Below are 18,459 nucleotides of genomic sequence, written 5' to 3' on the forward strand. Positions count from 1 at the left end.
TTTGGAAGTTTATGAATGCAATACAAGTAAGCGAGACGACAATAGATGGCTGTAAGGGAAGGAGGCTGAAACGTTTTCCAGTTCTCCTTTGTTCCGTTTCTGTTCAACACGCCACAGGCCTGTGTGACAAGTAATCGGAACAGGCCGTATAACGAGCATGTAAAAGGTCTACTGTTCATTCGCTGTCGACATGATAATCGTTGCAGACCCCACAGTTGGTACGATTATGGTTTAGGTGCCTCTTACCCGTAACCGGTGAGGTGATATTTTTGTGACACAACTGGCGAGGTTGGGTTATAGATACCCAATAATTTCCATGGCCCTCCTACTTCAATGGTGAAGGAGAAGTGAAAAGTTTCTACATACATTCCAAAAGTAACTTTTATTGACATCTCTGAACAACTTTTGGCAGCAGAAAATTATTTACAGTGAACAGAATAGACAATTTTTCAAATATATGTAAGTCCATAACAAATTTTGCAACATGTCACGAAATACATATATCTGCAAATTTTTTATAAACAAATAAACTAAATTTGAATATTACAGTATAAAGCAACAATGAACCTTTATAAAAGCACATTACTTTTTGACAAGTTATTACACACAGAAGAATTGGCAAGCCATTACTATACGCAATCTCGGCGTACAGGAATTGTGCAGGCTCCGCAAATCGGTAGTTGCAGCTGTTACAGACCTTTTTCGTTTTTCTGTCAGAGCCTGGTGGGCACGTCTTACACCTCACTTGTTTGCCCAAGTCTCGTCTGGCTTCATATGGAACTGGTATCTTGAGAATTCTGCTGATGTTTAGCCGCAATTCACGGGGCAAATGGTCGTTTTGAAGTCGACGATTGAGATGAGGGTCTACGAGTTCCTTGGCAAGATTTTTGATGTATTCCAATCTGGTTAGCTCTGGATTCCCTGGGTAGGTAACATAGGCATTCACTAGACTAATGTTCATTAGAGTGAAAAGTATGGCTAATGGCCATCGCCTTGTCCCTCGACTTGTTGAGTATACTGTGCATTTCTCATCTAAGGTGTCGACCCCACCTTTTGTGTTGTTATAAAAGGCAATGATTTCTGGTTTCTGGGTTTCTGGATCAGTTGACTCGGTATGGTGCATTGAGGATACAAGTAGGATGGCCTTGCCTTTCTTTGGTACATAAGAGAGTAGTGTTGTCTCCTTTGTGAAACCATAGAGAGCTTCTCCTACTTCTCTTTTCTTGGCAGGTAAAAATTCTTTCGGTATTTCTTTTTTATTTTTTCGCAGTGTTTCCTACGTATGTCAAGCCCCTTTTACGTAGTTCCTGTACGAGGGCAATGGACGAAAACCAGTTATCTGCTGTGATATTGCGGTTACTTCCGATAATGGGTTTGGTCAATTGTAACACTGCTTGAGTTGGCTTGGAAAATGTCATCAGTGAGTGTTCTGCCATCACTACCCTTTCCGGAGTAAATGTAGGCGTTTAGCAAGTAGTGGGTTTTTGCATCTGCCAAAGCCATTATTTTGAGTCCATATTTTCTAGGTTTGCTGGGGATATACATTTTAAAGCGGCATCGACCACGAAAGCCCACCAACATTTCGTCAATGCAAGCGTACATTCCAATTGAGTAACTAGCCATACAGTTTTTCATAAACTCTTGGAAAACCCATTTTATAGGAGCTGTTGCATCACATTTTCTCCTCACATCTCTGTCTGAGGCGTCATCAAAACGTATACTGAGCAGTAACACCAAGACCCTCTTCAGTGACATTGTACAACGGAAAATATCACGACCAGTACCGTCGGTTGCAAACATAGCTTGAAGATCTTCATTATTAGATTTGAAGATGGCTGTGAACATGAGAATCCCCAAAAAAGCCTTGAACTCGATCAGATCCAAGTCTTTGTAGTCAGTTCTTGTATCATCAGACAACTTTTCCCTCATGAGGGGCAATTTTTTATCGGTTTGCAGAATTATTTCATTCAGTATTCTCTCACTAAAAAGTAGCGTCCAAGCAGTCTGGGGTCTACAAATCTGACCAAGGGCTTTAGCAGGACCAATTATTCCTGGTAAATGTGAAACGATATTATGTTTCCTTGTGCGAACATTTGAAGCTGGAGGTTTTTTGGACCAAATGAAACGGTTCTTCCCATAATACTTCTTTCGCTCGTATTGACGATTCTGCCTTTTTGAAAGGGGTTGGTTTTCATCTGATGACGATGTGTCTGTTTCAAAGGAATGTGGTGGTTGTAGTGAACTTACAAAGCGTGTCTTCCTGAATAAAGACCTAACACTGTACACCAAACTGATGGTGTACAAAGCTGTAGTCATTTCCACTCTGCTATATGGTTGCGAAACCTGGACGTTATATTGCTGTGATCTGAAGAAACTAGAACGCTTCAACCAACAGAAGCTAGGATATATCATGAACCTGAAATGGGATGACTTCATATCCAACACTGCTGTTCTTGAGAAAGCAAAAATGTATAGCATGGAAGCTCTTATCATTGGGCATCAAGTCAGATGGGTCGGACATGTCCAGCGGATGGAAAATGACAGACTTCCACGCCAAATGCTGTACAGCGAAGTGAGCACAGGTAAAAGGCCACGAGGTGCCCCTCTCAAACGTTATAAGGATCAGTACAAGAAAAATCTGAAAAACTTGAACATCGATCCGAGTAACGGGTCCGCAATAGCAGAAGATCGAAGTCGCTCGCGCTCAGTTACCTCAAATGCTCTTCAAAACTTTGAGCTGGAACGTCGAAGAATGGAGAATGGCAAACGCCGGAGACGTAAACTCAGCCACGTCCTCCACCTTCCATCAGCTGTAATGTCTGTGGCCGCCTGTTCCACGCTAGGATTGGATTGCTAAGCCATCAACCTCACTTCCACGCCTGAACCGTGACAAAGGAAATCTCAGGAGAGAAATGAAAGCTCGGATAGGAGTATCAACTGACGAGTGAACTTGGTGATGATCCAGGAACTGTAACATTAGGTATCCATGCACTTCATTCTCAGCTTCACATACTTCTTGCTCTGATTCGGTTTCATGGGCACTCTCGAAACCTTGTTCTATAACACTTTCATCCCCACTACATTCACTCTCAGACTCATCCAGTATAGATCTCGCCCAGTCACCAAATCCAGGACCACTAGGTTTCATAGACCACCTTCTAGATGGCATGTCAGCTGAAAATCGGAAAACGAGAAAATCTCAGGGTAACTAACTTGGTTATCAATAAGCAGAGTTTCTAGTAATAACGAATTAAACTCACTGCTTTGATGAGAACTGCATCCAGGGTTATTAGGTATCACAGGAAACCTGCTAGATGCCATACTACCTATAAAATAGAATACGAGAATATTCAAAAAAAGTTCTGCAACTGTTGAGGTTGGGTTAAAAATACCCAGTAACTTTAAAAAATCGCGTATAAAATCAAACAACTCACCGCTCTGTTGAGTACCGCGCTTCAGGCCGACTTGCAACAAACTGACTTGAAGGTATAGGAACCAGTAATGATGTTCTCACGACAATCTGGTAATCTGACACCCAACATAACCAGTTACGGTGGTTAATTAATGCTTATTCAGCTGTGAGGTGGGACACTCTGTACCCCTACATTAGCAAACTGAAAGTACGGTAATACTAAAAAGTAAAGGTAAAGCTATCGTCATCCCCATCCATCAAGTAATCTGAGCTCATGTTGCGTCTCTAAAAACCTCGATGTTGACGGGACGTTTAACTCTAATCTTCCTGCCATCCTGCAGGGGCTCGCTTGGTTGTGCAGGAATTGGTTGCCGTGGATAAAATTTCGAAATACACTCATGTTCACACAAAAAAACAGAATACTTTGAACGGCTAGAGATAGGACGTTCATACTCACAGGACGTTACATTGGTATGTTCTGCAGAAATGATTAGCATTTGAACCATGTCGGCCCACAAATTCCAAGTTGACATCGATATCGCGGCGCAACACTACCGGTAAAACGTGCCTGCGGCTCTCGTTGTCGCTATAAACCGAAGATAACTGATGGGTGTGGCTCGAGCAGACGTGCACGATGGCTCACAGAAGTATGCGCGAACCGTACCGTCAAATTAGTGAGTCTGAAAGAGGGGGCAGTATTAGCGTGAGAGTATGCGACACATCCATCCGGGAAATTGCTGCTCGTGTGGGACGACGTGTTTCGGCAATACAACGAGTGTGGTTCAAAGGAGCCCATAGAACACGAGACGGATCAGGTCCCATCACCTAGACCACCACCAGAGAAGATCGATACCTCGTCCGAATGACATTGTGGGGCAGATTTGCGCCCACCTCGGCTCTGGCGGAACAGTGTAACACATCGTGCACTATCAGGGATGACAGTCGGTCGCCGTTTATTAAGGCATGGGTTACGTGCGTGTCGTCCACTTCTCCGTCTACCTTTGACAAATGTGCAGAAACATGTAGACGGCAACGTCACTGGGGACAGGAATGGCATCAGATAGTGTTTTCGGACGAATCCAGGTTCTGTTTGTTTGACAATGATGGCTGCATTTTGATTCGCCGCAGACATAGGGAGCTGACCCGCCAGGGTAGCCGAGAGCGCTAACGTGCTGCTTCCTGGACTCGGGTAGGCGCACCGGTCCCGGATCGAATCCGCCCGGCGGATTAAGGACGATAGCCGGTGTGCCGGCCAGCCTGGATGTGGTGTTTAGGCGGTTTTCCACATCCTACTAGGTGAATACCGGGCTGGTCCCCACGTTCTTTGCCGGCCGAAGTGGCCGTGCGGTTAAAGGCGCTGCAGTATGGAACCGCAAGACCGCTACGGTCGCAGGTTCGAATCCTGCCTCGGGCATGGATGTTTGTGATGTCCTTAGGTTAGTTAGGTTTAACTAGTTCTAAGTTCTAGGGGACTAATGACCTCAGCAGTTGAGTCCCATAGTGCTCAGAGCCATTTGAACCATTTGAACCCACGTTCTGCCCCAGTTACACGACTCGCAGACATTTGACACACATTCACACTATTTCACGATTTACACTAGACGCAGACAGCTGGGGTACACTAATTCCGTCCCGGGGTGTATGGGGTGGCGGCAGGAAGGGCATCCGGCCACCCCTTCAAAAATTAACCATACCAAATCGGTACTTAACCCTGCCGACCCTGCGCACAATGTGGGATAAAGGCAGTAGCAAAAGAAGGAGACATAGGGAGCTGCATCACAGTGCTTGCATTTGTATAAGACATACAGATAAGAGATAAGAGAACCACTTGTATGAACATCAAGAGCTCAGATGGAAACCCAGTTCTAAGCAAAGAAGGGAAAGCAGAAAGGTGGAAGGAGTATATAGAGGGTCTATACAAGGGCGATGTACTTGAGGACAATATTATGGAAATGGAAGCGGATGTAGATGAAGATGAAATGGGAGATACGATACTGCGTGAAGAGTTTGACAGAGCACTGAAAGACCTGAGTCGAAACAAGGCCCCCGGAGTAGACTACATTCCATCGGAACTACTGACGGCCTTGGGAGAGCCAGTCCTGACAAAACTCTGCCATCTGGTGAGCAAGATGTATGAAACAGGCGAAATACCCTCAGACTTCAAGAAGAATATAATAATTCCAATCCCAAAGAAAGTAGGTGTTGACAGATGTGAGAATTACCGAACAATCAGTTTAATAAGCCACAGCTGCAAAATACTAATACGAATTCTTTACAGACGAATGGAAAAACTAGTAGAAGTCGACCTCGGGGAAGATCAGTTTGGATTCCGTAGAAATACTGGAACACGTGAGGCAATACTGACCTTACGACTTATCTTAGAAGAAAGATTAATAAAAGGCAAACCTACGTTTCTAGCATTTGTAGACTTAGAGAAAGCTTTTGACAATGTTGACTGGAATACTCTCTTTCAAATTCTAAAGGTGGCAGGGGTAAAATACAGGGAGCGAAAGGCTATTTACAATTTGTACAGAAACCAGATGGCAGTTATAAGAGTCGAGGGACATGAAAGGGAAGCAGTGGTTGGGAAGGGAGTAAGACAGGGTTGTAGCCTCTCCCCGATGTTATTCAATCTGTATATTGAGCAAGCAGTAAAGGAAACAAAAGAAAAATTCGGAGTAGGTATTAAAATCCATGGAGAAGAAATAAAAATTTTGAGGGTATTAGATTAGGAAAGGAGACACTTAAAGTAGTAAAGGAGTTTTGCTATTTGGGGAGCAAAATAACTGATGATGGCCGATGTAGAGAGGATATAAAATGTAGACTGGCAATGGCAAGGAAAGCGTTTCTGAAGAAGAGAAATTTGTTAACATCGAGTATAGATTTAAGTGTCAGGAAGTCATTTCTGAAAGTATTTGTATGGAGTGTAGCCATGTATGGAAGTGAAACATGGACGGTAAATAGTTTGGACAAGAAGAGAATAGAAGCTTTCGAAATGTGGTGCTACAGAAGAATGCTGAAGATTAGATGGGTAGATCACATAACTAATGAGGAGGTAGTGAATAGGATTGGGGAGAAGAGGAGTTTGTGGCACAACTTGACCAGAAGAAGGGATCAGTTGGTAGGACATGTTCTGAGGCATCAAGGGATCACCAATTTAGTATTGGAGGGCAGCGTGGAGGGTAAAAATCGTAGGGGGAGACCAAGAGATGAATACGCTAAGCAGATTCAGAAGGATGTAGGTTGCAGTAGGTACTGGGAGATGAAGAAGCTTGCACAGGATAGAGTAGCATGGAGAGCTGCATCAAATCAGTCTCAGGACTGAAGACCACAACAACAACAACATACAGCGGCAACTCAAGACCTTATGGTGTGGAATGAATGGGGTACAACCACAAATCACAACTGGTGCGTGTCCATGGCACTGAGAAGAGTGTGACCTACGTGAATGACATCCTGCGACCCGTAACCATACACTTTCCGCACAACACCCCAGACGCCGTTTTTCAACAAGACAATGAGCGACCACATGTTGCTGCATGTACACGTGCCTTCTTGTTGTCACAGGATGTCAGCCTTTTGCCCTGGCCCGCCAGATCCGTAGACTTGTCGTCAGTCGAAAATGTGTAGATATGATGAAACGACGGCTGCAGCGCTGTCACCCAATTCCAACTACAGAATGCGGTATGGATGGCTATACCACAGGACACTACTCGCGCCCTATACGCGTCGATGCCATCACGCATGGAGCAAGTTGTCAGTAAAAATATGGCATTTCAGTCTTTGATCGCTATTTGTTATTTTCAATAGCCGGTTTCAGGCTAGCTGCCCATCTTCAGATCATATGTTGCAGTTACAGAGTAACCTGTCAGTACAGAACTATTGGTTCACTGTCATAACTTTGAGTTTCTTATTTTGGACAGTACGAAAGTTATTAATTTGTGTAAATGCATAATTCCCCATATGAGACGGTATACAACATTAGTGGTTCTATTACCTATTTGTAAAGTGGGAAACCGCTTTTTTTCCTGTTTAGAGACGGGCCCCTGTCTATTAAGGGAAAAAGGCAGCGATCTCACTGTACCTTCTATTTGCTGTGTTCATTATGAGTTTTTGAAGATAAGCAGTTTGTTCTCGTGGACTCCATGATGTTTTGTGTATTCTTTCCGTGGAATGCTTTCATTGAATAACAGCAGAAGTATTTATAAATCTACCCTTTTTCTTGTATAAAAAGTTGCATAATTTCTACTGACATTTATTTTCACCCACTACTCTGTGGACCATTTTTCAAGCAAAGGTTTGACGTTTTTAATGAATGTCGGTTACGTTGTTTTCGGTGTAATATATTGCTGTATCATCAGTGATGGGAGCTGTGTTAACTACATGAAAGTCTGGGAGTCAGATAGATGTATATTGAACGTGTCTGTGGCAAAAGAGAGCCTTGTCCTACCCCGCCGCGCATATAGGGTAAAATGAAGCAGCATCATCAATGAATATAGTGTAAGTACGGTGTTTAACGTACGAATATATTAACGTTACAATGTGTATTATCCTGCAGATAGCATCATCATAAGCGAATAATCTTACAGCATTGTTTACCCTCTCGCTTACCTCTTTTCAGAATATTTGTGGTCCTATTACGCTTCCGTAGAAATGTTGGAACACGTGAGGCAATACTAACCTTACGACTTATCTTAGAAGAAAGATTAAGGAAAGGCAAACCTACATTTCTAGCATTTGTAGACTTAGAGAAAGCTTTTGACAATGTTAACTGGAATACTCTCTTTCAAATTCTGAAGGTGGCAGGGGTAAAATACAGGGAGCGAAAGGCTATTTACAATTTGTACAGAAACCAGGTGGCAGTTATAAGAGTCGTGGGGCATGAGAGGGAAGCAGTGGTTGGGAAAGGAGTGAGACACGGTTGTAGCCTCTCCCCGATGTTATTCAATCTACATGGAGAAGAAGTAAAAACTTTGAGGTTCGCCGATGACATTGTAATTCTGTCAGAGACAGCAAAGGACTTGGAAGAGCAGTTGAACGGAATGGACAGTGTCTTGAAAGGAGGATATAAGGTGAACATTAACAAAAGCAAAACGAGGATAATGGAATGTAGTCAAATTAAATCGGGTGATCCTGAGGGAATTAAATTAGGAAATGAGTCACTTAAAGTAGTAAAGGAGTTTTGCTATTTAGGGAGTAAAATAACTGATGATGGTCGAAGTACAGAGGATATAAAATGTAGACTGGCAATGGCAAGGAAATCGTTTCTGAAGAAGAGAAATTTGTTAACGTCGAGTATAGATTTAAGTGTCAGAAAGTCGTTTCTGAAAGTATTTGTATGGAGTGTAGCCATGTATGGAAGTGAAACATGGACGATAACTAGTTTGGACAAGAAGAGAATAGAAGCTTTCGAAATGTGGTGCTACAGAAGAATGCTGAAGGTAAGGTGCGTAGATCACATAACTAATGAGGAGGTATTGAATAGGATTGGGGAGAAGAGAAGTTTGTGGCACAACTTGACTAGAAGAAGGGATCGGTTGGTAGGACATGTTTTTAGGCATCAAGGGATCACAAATTTAGCATTGGAGGGCAGCGTGGAGGGTAAAAATCGTATAGGGAGACCAAGAGATGAATACACTAAGCAGATTCAGAAGGATGTAGGTTGCAGTAGGTACTGGGAGATGAACAAGCTTGCACAGGATAGAGTAGCATGGAGAGCTGCATCAAACCAGTCTCAGGACTGAAGACCACAACAACAACAACAACAACTATTACGCTTCCACGGAGCAAGCTCCAAATAACGTACTGGGTTTTATAAGAATTCTTCGAAACAGTCGTATATCTGTGAAGATACTCCCGTTGTCATAGCTTAGTTAAATTAGTCAGTTACTGTATCGAACATCACGCAAGTGGGGTACAGCAGATTGGAGGGGAGGGGGGCAGGACGTCGACGATAAACATTTCAGCACCAGAAAAAATAATCGAGGTTAGATTGATGCTAACTGCGCGGGTGCTGCCGGTACAGGCAATTACGTCCAAGTGCATGAGAAAAATTCGCTCAAAGCAGTGAGGAAATTAAAAACAAACCGTAATTGTTTGGTAGAGGCAGCTGAAATACTCGAGTAAATTGAGTAAACATGGTTTACTACCGCAGATAAAAAACGCGCTCAAATATTCGATTACGTGAGCTTACACGCAAAACGAAATTTTCAGAAACCCTGGAATCAATTTTACAATTCGTACCGTAATGAAATGCTTCCTCATACACCGAAAGCTAATTCTCTCTTGTGCACAGCACTCAGAAACTTGCGCGTTAGCTATAGCAGAAATTAGAGCTGTTAAATAAACTATGCAGATCTTAGATATGATGTCCAAAATAACTGCGTTGCTTGCCAGAAAGTTTCTCTGTTTTGCATCTGTATGTTAAGAAATTGTAATGACGGCAGTACACTGCTGCCCATTAGAAGTGTAACACCATGCAACAAACATCAGGTTGACATGAAGTGTATTACAAGCTGGCATGTTATGCGTATGATTAGTGTTTCAGCGCAACTGCACAAACTAGATGGGAATAACGCCGTGTAAATTCTGTACATAAAGAAAAATTACGCGGCGCGTTTCTCATTCAAAAATCCCTTTTGAGTGCTGCTTGTTTATGAGACGATCGTATAATGCCTCTTGTAAAAGGGAAAAACGTTTACCAGCACGTTGTGCAAATTCGTCAGCAGCATTAACATGGCCTGTCGAGACTGCAGCGTATAGTTCCGCGATATTGCTGCTCGCGTTGACCGGGATCCGCAACTGTAACACTAATATGGAACAGGATGTCAAATTAAACACCTTTCATCCGTCTAGTTTCCAAGCTTATTTTATTTGGCTACCAGTTTTGGTATTAGCAGATTTTTGCTTGCTACAGCGATACCTTCAGCCATCATCTCATGGTTCAAGGTGTCGCTATAGCAAGCAGATGTCTACCACTGTTTTGAACAGTACCGAGATGAAATCTTCCTACACGTCGGTCAGGGGCCTGAAGACAGAGTAGTAAATCGCCGAAACTGGTAGCCAAATAACATAAGTTTGGGACTTAGACGGCTGAAGGGTGTTTAACATACTGTGTCGAACAGCAACCATCTCTAAAACGATGGAGATACAGAGACCAAATATGCAACCGATGAGTTCAGGAGGTCCCTACACGACGACATGCTGTGACTAGCACCCGATAGGTCAGATACATGGGCCGAATAAAAAGTAGCGGCAACACTGTTACAGTTCACAACAGACTTTATTGACAGACGTTCACATACGAGGTGTGGCTAGAAAAAAAACGGACTAGTACTGGTGAAACAATAAAACGAATGCAATAAGGCTGAAAGTCGCGTGGCCTGTCACGTGACTCTCGCTCCGCCTACTGCTCGAGTTTCATCTGCCTCCTGCACTCAATCTGCCCGTGGCGTCTGTTTTAAGTAGTTGACGTTTTGTCTGTGCGTCGGAAAATGTTGAGTGTACAGAAAGAACAGCGTGTTAACATCAAATTTTGTTTCAAACTAGGAAAATCTGCAAGTGAAACGTTTGTAATGTTACAACAAGTGTACGGCGATGATTGTTTATCGCGAACACAAGTGTTTGAGTGGTTTAAACGATTTAAAGATGGCCGCGAAGACACCAGTGATGACACTCGCACTGGCAGACCATTGTCAGCAAAAACTGATGCAAACATTGAAAAAATCGGTAAACTTGTTCGACAAGATCGCCGTTTAACAATCAGAGCAGTGTCTGAGTTAACAGGAGTTGACAAGGAAAGTGTTAGGCAGATTCTTCATGAAAGTTTCAACATGAACAAAGTGTGTTCAAAAATGGTTCCAAAGTGTCTCACAATTGAACAGAAGGAACGGCGAAGAATGATTTGTTCTGACATCCTGGAAAACATTGAAAGTGATCCCACCTTCTTACAAAATGTTATTACTTGCGATGAATCGTGGTTTTTTACTTACGATCCCGAAACTAAACGCCAATCGATGCATTGGAAAACTCCTGGTTCTCCACGACAAAAAAAAGCACGAATGTCAAAATCGAAATTCAAGGCAATGATGATTGTTTTTTTGACATCAAAGGGATTGTGCACATTGATTGGGTACCAGAGGGACAAACAGTGAATCAGCATTACTACATTAGCGTCCTGGCTACCCTACGTGAGCGAGTACGGAGAAAACGGAACGATTTGTGGAGAAAAAAGTCATGGATCCTTCACCAAGACAATGCCCCAGCTCACAGTGCGTTGTCAGTGAAGACGTTTTTGGCAAAACACAACATTCCCATCTTAGATCATCCGCCCTACTCACCTGATTTGGCCCCCTGTGACTTTTTTCTTTTCCCTAAAGTCAAGTCAGCTTTGAAAGGAACTAGATTTGAGACTGTTGAAGCAGTAAAAGAAAAAGCGACGGAAGTAATGTATGGACTTACCGAAAATGATCTCCAGCATTGCTATGAACAGTGGAAAATTCGTATGGAGTGGTGTGGAGACCGAGGAGGAGAGTACATTGAAGGAGATAACATGAAATTGTAAATAAATGTTTTTTCCAGCATCAGTCCGGTTTTTTTCTAGCCGCACCTCGTATTACATGCCCTCAGTATAATCGCGCCGCATCTCGACCACCTTTCCCCACACAGATGGAGGGGCACCGTCAGCGCGTCTGTCTCTGTCGACGTCTCACTAGGACCGTCTCATGGCAGGGACGATGTCGTCTCTTCTGTTGTAGCGCATGCCACGAAGAATTTCTTCATTTTGGCGGATAGATAGTAACCGCACGGACTCATATTGGGTGAGTACAGTAGATGTTCCAGTATCTCCCAACCCCACATATGCAGGAGCTCCTCCATTGTGCCGGCCGGAGTGGCCGAGCGGCTCTGGGCGCTTCAGTCCGGAACCGTGCGATTGCTACGGCCGCAGGTTCGAATCCTGCCTCGGGCATGGATGCGTGTGATGTCCTTAGGTTAGTTAGGTTTAAGAAGTTCTAAGTTCTAGGGGACTGATGCCCACAGCAGTTAAGTCCCATAGTGCTCAGAGCCATTTGAACCATTTTTTCCTCCATTGGGTTGGCAGTGTGGCATTGTGCATTGTCATGAAGGATGACGATACTGTCCATCGATGAGCCACATGCAGCAGGGGAAGGCAAGGAGCTCAATTGTCATGTTTACCATGAAGAGGGGAGCGACGTCTCGATCGGGGTAGATCTTGAATGACATGCCTGCAATCCCGAAACACTTTCACCCATCTCCCAACCATACGGCATGCAATTCTGCATCACCACACACCTGATTCAATCCCTGAGAACACTATTGTGCGCTGCTATCAAGTGCCACTTCAGTCTTGACCCATGCGTGGTGTTTGTTTCCTAACATACTGTTAGGATACTAGAACCGGCCTCCCGCACTTTTAGACATTATACACTGCAGCTGACTCAAATATAGCCGTTGCCGCTCACTGCACTGCTTTAATAGACCTATTATTAGCTATAGGCAGCGCGCGTGCACTTCTTTCAGATTATGATAGTGTTGCCACTACGTTTTTATCCAGCCCTATTACATTATTATTTGAACCTTGCCGCATCATACACCTTGAATTCAGGCAGTTGGCTTGTATGCAGCAAAACATGTAACCAGATAGATGGTGCGACGACGTCCGGAACGCCACAGACCACAGACTATCAGCACATCACCTCTGCTACGTCTGGTATTGAGGGGGCACCAGAGGGAGGCGCGCAGGCAGAGACCACATTACACACTGTGCACGGGAAAGACACCACGTCCTCTTTTCAGACGATTCTCTTTTCCGTGTGCACCATGATGAGGGACGTATTCGTGTGTGGAGCCTCGGAGGGGAGTGTACATGATCTGATCGCATTCGCTGTCGTCATATGGCTCAGCTCCTGACGTCATAGTACTGAGTGCCATTAGGTACACAACAAGATCATCTATAGTTCACACAGCCGGTAATTTGCGTAGCTGCCTTGAAAATTTCTGGCGTGTCAAGGCCAGTGGTTGTGTCCTAACTCTGAGATCTCCGTTACGTTATCTTTCAACAAGATAACGCAAGGCCACATTATTTGTGCTGCGCTGACCTAATTTGATGCAGAAGGTGTTCTACTATTACCGTACCCAGCACGATCTCCAGATCTCTCAGCCATTGCAAACATCTGGTCATGGGTCGACGAGAGATTGGCACGCCACCACTCGTTAGACACTGTGAGTAATGAACTCTGGCACAGGGAACCAGTACAGTGTAATTCTAAATGATAGACCCATTTTCGAAAGTCCATATGTATTCAAGTACAAATCCAAAATGAACAAGCTTGATACTAATGAAAAGAGGAAGTTTCAAAGTTTTTGGCGGGCGGTGGCGGGAAGATGGTGATGGTTTTAGATATGGCCGACAGAGTTCGCGCGGCAACAAGGCCGTAATTCCGTTTTACTGTCAGTTGTGAGTGAGATGGCGAATGTGAAGCACGAGCTTTTCCGCGTTCTTTAGTTCGCGAAAAATGAGTCGTAAATTGTAGTGCAGCGGGAATTTCGTACCAGATTCGGTATTCAACCACCAACTCACCAAATTATTAACCGTTGGTTTAAGCAGTTCAAAGAGACTGGGAGTGTGTGCAAAGGAAAAAGCACAGGCCGACCGCGTGTGTCAGAGGATGATGTCCGACGAAGTCAAGAAAGTTTTCTGCGCAGTCCTAGTACGTCTACCAATAGAGCCAGTCGAGAACTTGGAAAACCCCAACCAACTGTATGGAAAGTTCTGAGACGGCATTTGCTGTAGAAGCCCTACCGATTACAACATGTGATGGCTCTCAACCACAGTGACAAAGAGAAGCGTCTCGGATTTTGTGATTATGTGGTAGCAAAGATGGAGGATGACGCATTTCTACAGCATGTAATTTTTAACGACGAAGCGCCGTTCCACCTTAGTGGAGAAAACAGACACGATGTTCGCATGTGGGATTTGGAAAATCCACAGTCACCATTGCGACACGAAAGAGACTCATCGAAGATCAACGTGTCCTGTGCCGTATGCCATACAAAAGTTTATGGACCATTTTTCTTTGCGTAAAAATCTGTAACGGGCAACACCTACCTGGACATGTTGGTACAATGGCTTTTCCCTCAAGCTATGGAAGATTACTAGGACTTCTTTTTCCAACAGGATGGAGCTCCGCCCCATTGGCACCATGGTGTAAGAGGTTTTTTGAATGACTCCCTTTCTCAGCGCTGGGTCGGTCGCAGGGAATTTGAGGGCCTGGCTCTGCACTTCCGACCACCGAGATCTCCTGATCTCACACCCTGCGACTATTTCTTTTGGAATTATGTGAAGGAAGCTGTTTACGTCCCGCCTCTACCAACCACTCTAAACGTCCTCCGGAACCGGACCACTGCTGCCGTGCACTCGGTAACAGCAGATACGCTTTCGCGTGTGTGGGACGAGTTTGGCTACCGCGTCAATGTTTGCCGTGCAGCCATTTGTGGCCACATTGAACATTTACAACGTTTACCTCATTTATAATTATTAAATAATTACTAAAAACTAATTAATTACAAAATTATTACAAATTATTATATTTATAAAATTGATATAAAATATTGTGGAAAAAACAATGAAACTTCGCCTTTTCAGTGGTATAAAGATTGTTCATTTTGGATTTGTACGTGAATAAATCCTAAGTTTTGAAAATGGGTCCATCATTTAGAATAACGTTGTATACCTCAACCAAGCAGAGTTCGACTTGATTCCCGACCAAGTTAGAGCCACTGCTGCTGCTAGAAGTTACAGCCCATTGCACTAAACTTCACATCCTGTACACTCCCAAATTACCTACATCTTAAATCAAGTATACCTCTTGTTTGTCCCGGGAGGAATGGTAATTGTTCAGGAATATGACAGGAACGATCATTCGAAGCAAAAAGTCTAGTAAACATTGCCTCTAAAATGCATAGCTTAGGAAATATGAGCACTTATTCATCCTCGCAACTGTGAAACACATCTCTTCTACTGAAGTCGTACTCATAGCTCGTAAGGTATGTACGTTCGAGCCCATGTTTACTAGACAATTTTTTCTTGTTTTGGTCCACACTACCTCCTTCCGAAATACGGAAAGCAGAGATGTTTCAGTAGAAGAGATTTGTTTTACAGTATCGAAGATAAAGGAGTGCTCATAAGGTATGCATTTCAGATACATATTTACTAGAATTTTTTGCTTCCAGTGATTGTTTCTGTCATAACCCTGAATATTGACCATTCCTCCCAGACAACGTGTACACGAAGAAGTAATAAAATTTAATTTATCCCCTTTTTCATCTTTCCCTATTCGCTTCCAAATTCATGGAGGTATGTTCCGTTTTGCAATTAAATGAAAGGCAGTTTGTGTTTTGCTACACACGTGTGCGCGCGCGCGCGCGCGCACACACACACACACACACACACACACACACACACACTCACTTTCGATACACAGTGGAGTGTACAAGTGAAGGGTTGTAATAAATATAGGTGAAAAAACGCCGAAAATAAACCATCTGGAGCCTGGGGACCGAGTAAACACGTCTCCAGGACCACACACATGGACTAGAAACATTGGAAATCGAAAGTAACACCAAATGATAATTTAACCTTAAGAAATTTGTGCTACAAAAGTTGTTTCTAGCCTGAAAAGGGAGAGACTAAACGTATCATACGTGTGCTGGTACATAACGCATATACCGTGTACGGAAACATGTATTACAGGCCACTGAAGATGCTTCATAAAAACAGAAGCGAAACCTGATGGCAAAAAACAAACTGCCTTTCGTTAACTCCATAGATGGATCATACCTCTATGCAGTAAAATTTCATCATCATCCTTCCTCATGTTGACACTTAATTGGCCAGCAATGTATTTCTTTTTCTTAGTATTTAAGTCTTTCTTTTCTTTGCATATTACGTTTTCTTGGTGCTTTTATACATTGCTCATATGGCAAAAATGCGAGATCCTTTCGTCAGGTATCACACGTTTCTTCTGTTCGGTTGCATTACATTTAAAACGTGTTTGCAGTAGCTGTGAGCCTTCACCTTTTACGAGTAGTTTGCCTACAACATTTATGAGTAGTGTGTGGATCGGTGTGACTCCACTTCTGTTGCCTCACATGGTTAGCCCGTGTTGAAATTTTTAAGTTCCCTGGTTTTCTTGCTATGTCTATTTGTTACCTATGGTGTAGCAAAGCGACTGTGGCTTCCGCGATGGTTTTGCTCTCCATTGTGAAATCTAACGAATATCTGTTGATATTACGCTACACGTAGTAATCGAGATTTCTTTTTCTCGTTTGCAGGTAGTCTTTCTGAAGCCCAGTCAGGAGGAGATCATATCAGGTAAGGACCGTTCTCATTAGAACCAATTTAATAATTTTCTATTTCAGTGTGTGCTTATGTAGTTAGAGGGAGACATCTTGAAACATTAATTCTTCTAAGTGCAGAATGTAATATTCGCTATATGACGCGAGTTCTTTTCTTTCTTTTTTGTATATGTTGAAGATGCATTTTAACACACGGTGCCGCTTATTGTACGGCATTGTTTTTCGTCTAAAGCACGCAGAAGCATGCTTTGGGCCTTCTTGATGAAGTGCTGCCACGTGGTCTCCTGAAAGGCAATCAACAAAATACTCTCTCGCTTTACCTCAGTTGCAAAAATTGGATGAACAGTTAGAAAAAAGGTGGCTGTTCCCAAACCGCTACGCTGTTGGCGAAACATTGGCCCTGCTCCTATATGTGGTGTGGTCATTTCCTGAAACAGGATACATAATATTAATTTATTGCGCCTTTTCACATGGTTTCCAAAATACATTTTCTAAACTTCAAATTGAGTCTGATGATGGTGCAATAAAGTCAAGGAATGGCGACATTAAGAGAACAGCTAATAAATACGTAGGCTCAAATGGCTCTGAGCACTATGGGACTCAACTGCTGTGTTTATCAGTCCCATAGAACTTAGAACTACTTAAACCTAACTAACCTAAGGACATCACACACATCCATGCCCGAGGCAGGATTCGAACCTGCGACCGTAGCAGTCGCACGGCTCCGGACTGCGCGCCTAGAACCACGAGACCACCGCGGCCGGCTAAATACGTAGGATTAAATAGGAGAAGTGATTGACGCTAAAAGTTAATAAGAGGGATTTTTTAGTTAATAAGTGCTGAAATTTACATATAAATTTAACATAAGTTCCCAGTTTGGTTTAGAGATGATCATAACATATTGATGTTTCTCAGTTATAGAAACTCTGTCGATCGATTTTTGCGGGTCGGGAAGTAACAACGTTACTATGCTGTCTTCTTGAAATCTGACATTTTGAGACCGGGAATTAGTCTATCTATTAGGGAAAACCGTATCAAAATCCCTGCTGTAGTTTGTGAGATTAGCCCGAACATACAGACAGAGATATGCAGCGGGAGAATTTAATTTATAATGTGTATAGATAAGTAGATTTTCGTTTGTAGGAGGATGAAACTGAAGATCACAATTTAATTTAAAGTAAGTGAGACTGTGGTGGTGTAAGACGAAAATCAAATGATCTAGTTTATACAGTTGCAAATGTGCTCCATCAGCGGAAAATGTTCGATGCTGTAGTCCACTCTTCAGACGAAAAACTTATAAAAGTTGTCGAATGCAAACACAACGGTTGTATTCTTGTTTATTCCACCTGGGCCATGAGAAAACATATCTACTCCGTCAAAATAAAAATGGGCAGATAGCAATGTCATTGTTGTGTCCCTGTTATCAAAAAGCGCTCCATTTGTGTGTTCTTTTAATCTTGGCAACGTTCGTTTATGTATTAATAATGAGTTGTGTAGCGCATCAATCATTTCTGTAACTTTTTCGAAGACTGATGTAAGTTTATTTTAGTAATTAAGTACCATTTAGAGAATACTCTTCATCCTCGTGTCCTATTTTCTTGTACTGTTTCCACAGATCCAGTAACGTGTGGAAAGCGCCTGTATATCGACTTAATTGTTAGACTTTCTTC

General features: G+C 43.0%; 1 protein-coding gene across 1 annotated transcript in view; it reads left to right on the forward strand.

Annotated features, from left to right (window-relative positions):
- The window catches only part of LOC126199459 (uncharacterized), a 1,573,541-nt gene that overhangs the window by 852,036 nt on the left and 703,046 nt on the right, over positions 1-18,459 (forward strand). The window contains exon 6 of the mRNA XM_049936380.1: positions 16,766-16,805. Within this exon, the coding sequence (XP_049792337.1) occupies positions 16,766-16,805 (40 nt within the window). The remainder of the gene's footprint in view (positions 1-16,765; positions 16,806-18,459) is intronic.

The sequence above is a fragment of the Schistocerca nitens genome, chromosome 8 (assembly GCF_023898315.1).
Source record: "Schistocerca nitens isolate TAMUIC-IGC-003100 chromosome 8, iqSchNite1.1, whole genome shotgun sequence".
Classification (NCBI taxonomy): domain Eukaryota; kingdom Metazoa; phylum Arthropoda; class Insecta; order Orthoptera; family Acrididae; genus Schistocerca; species Schistocerca nitens.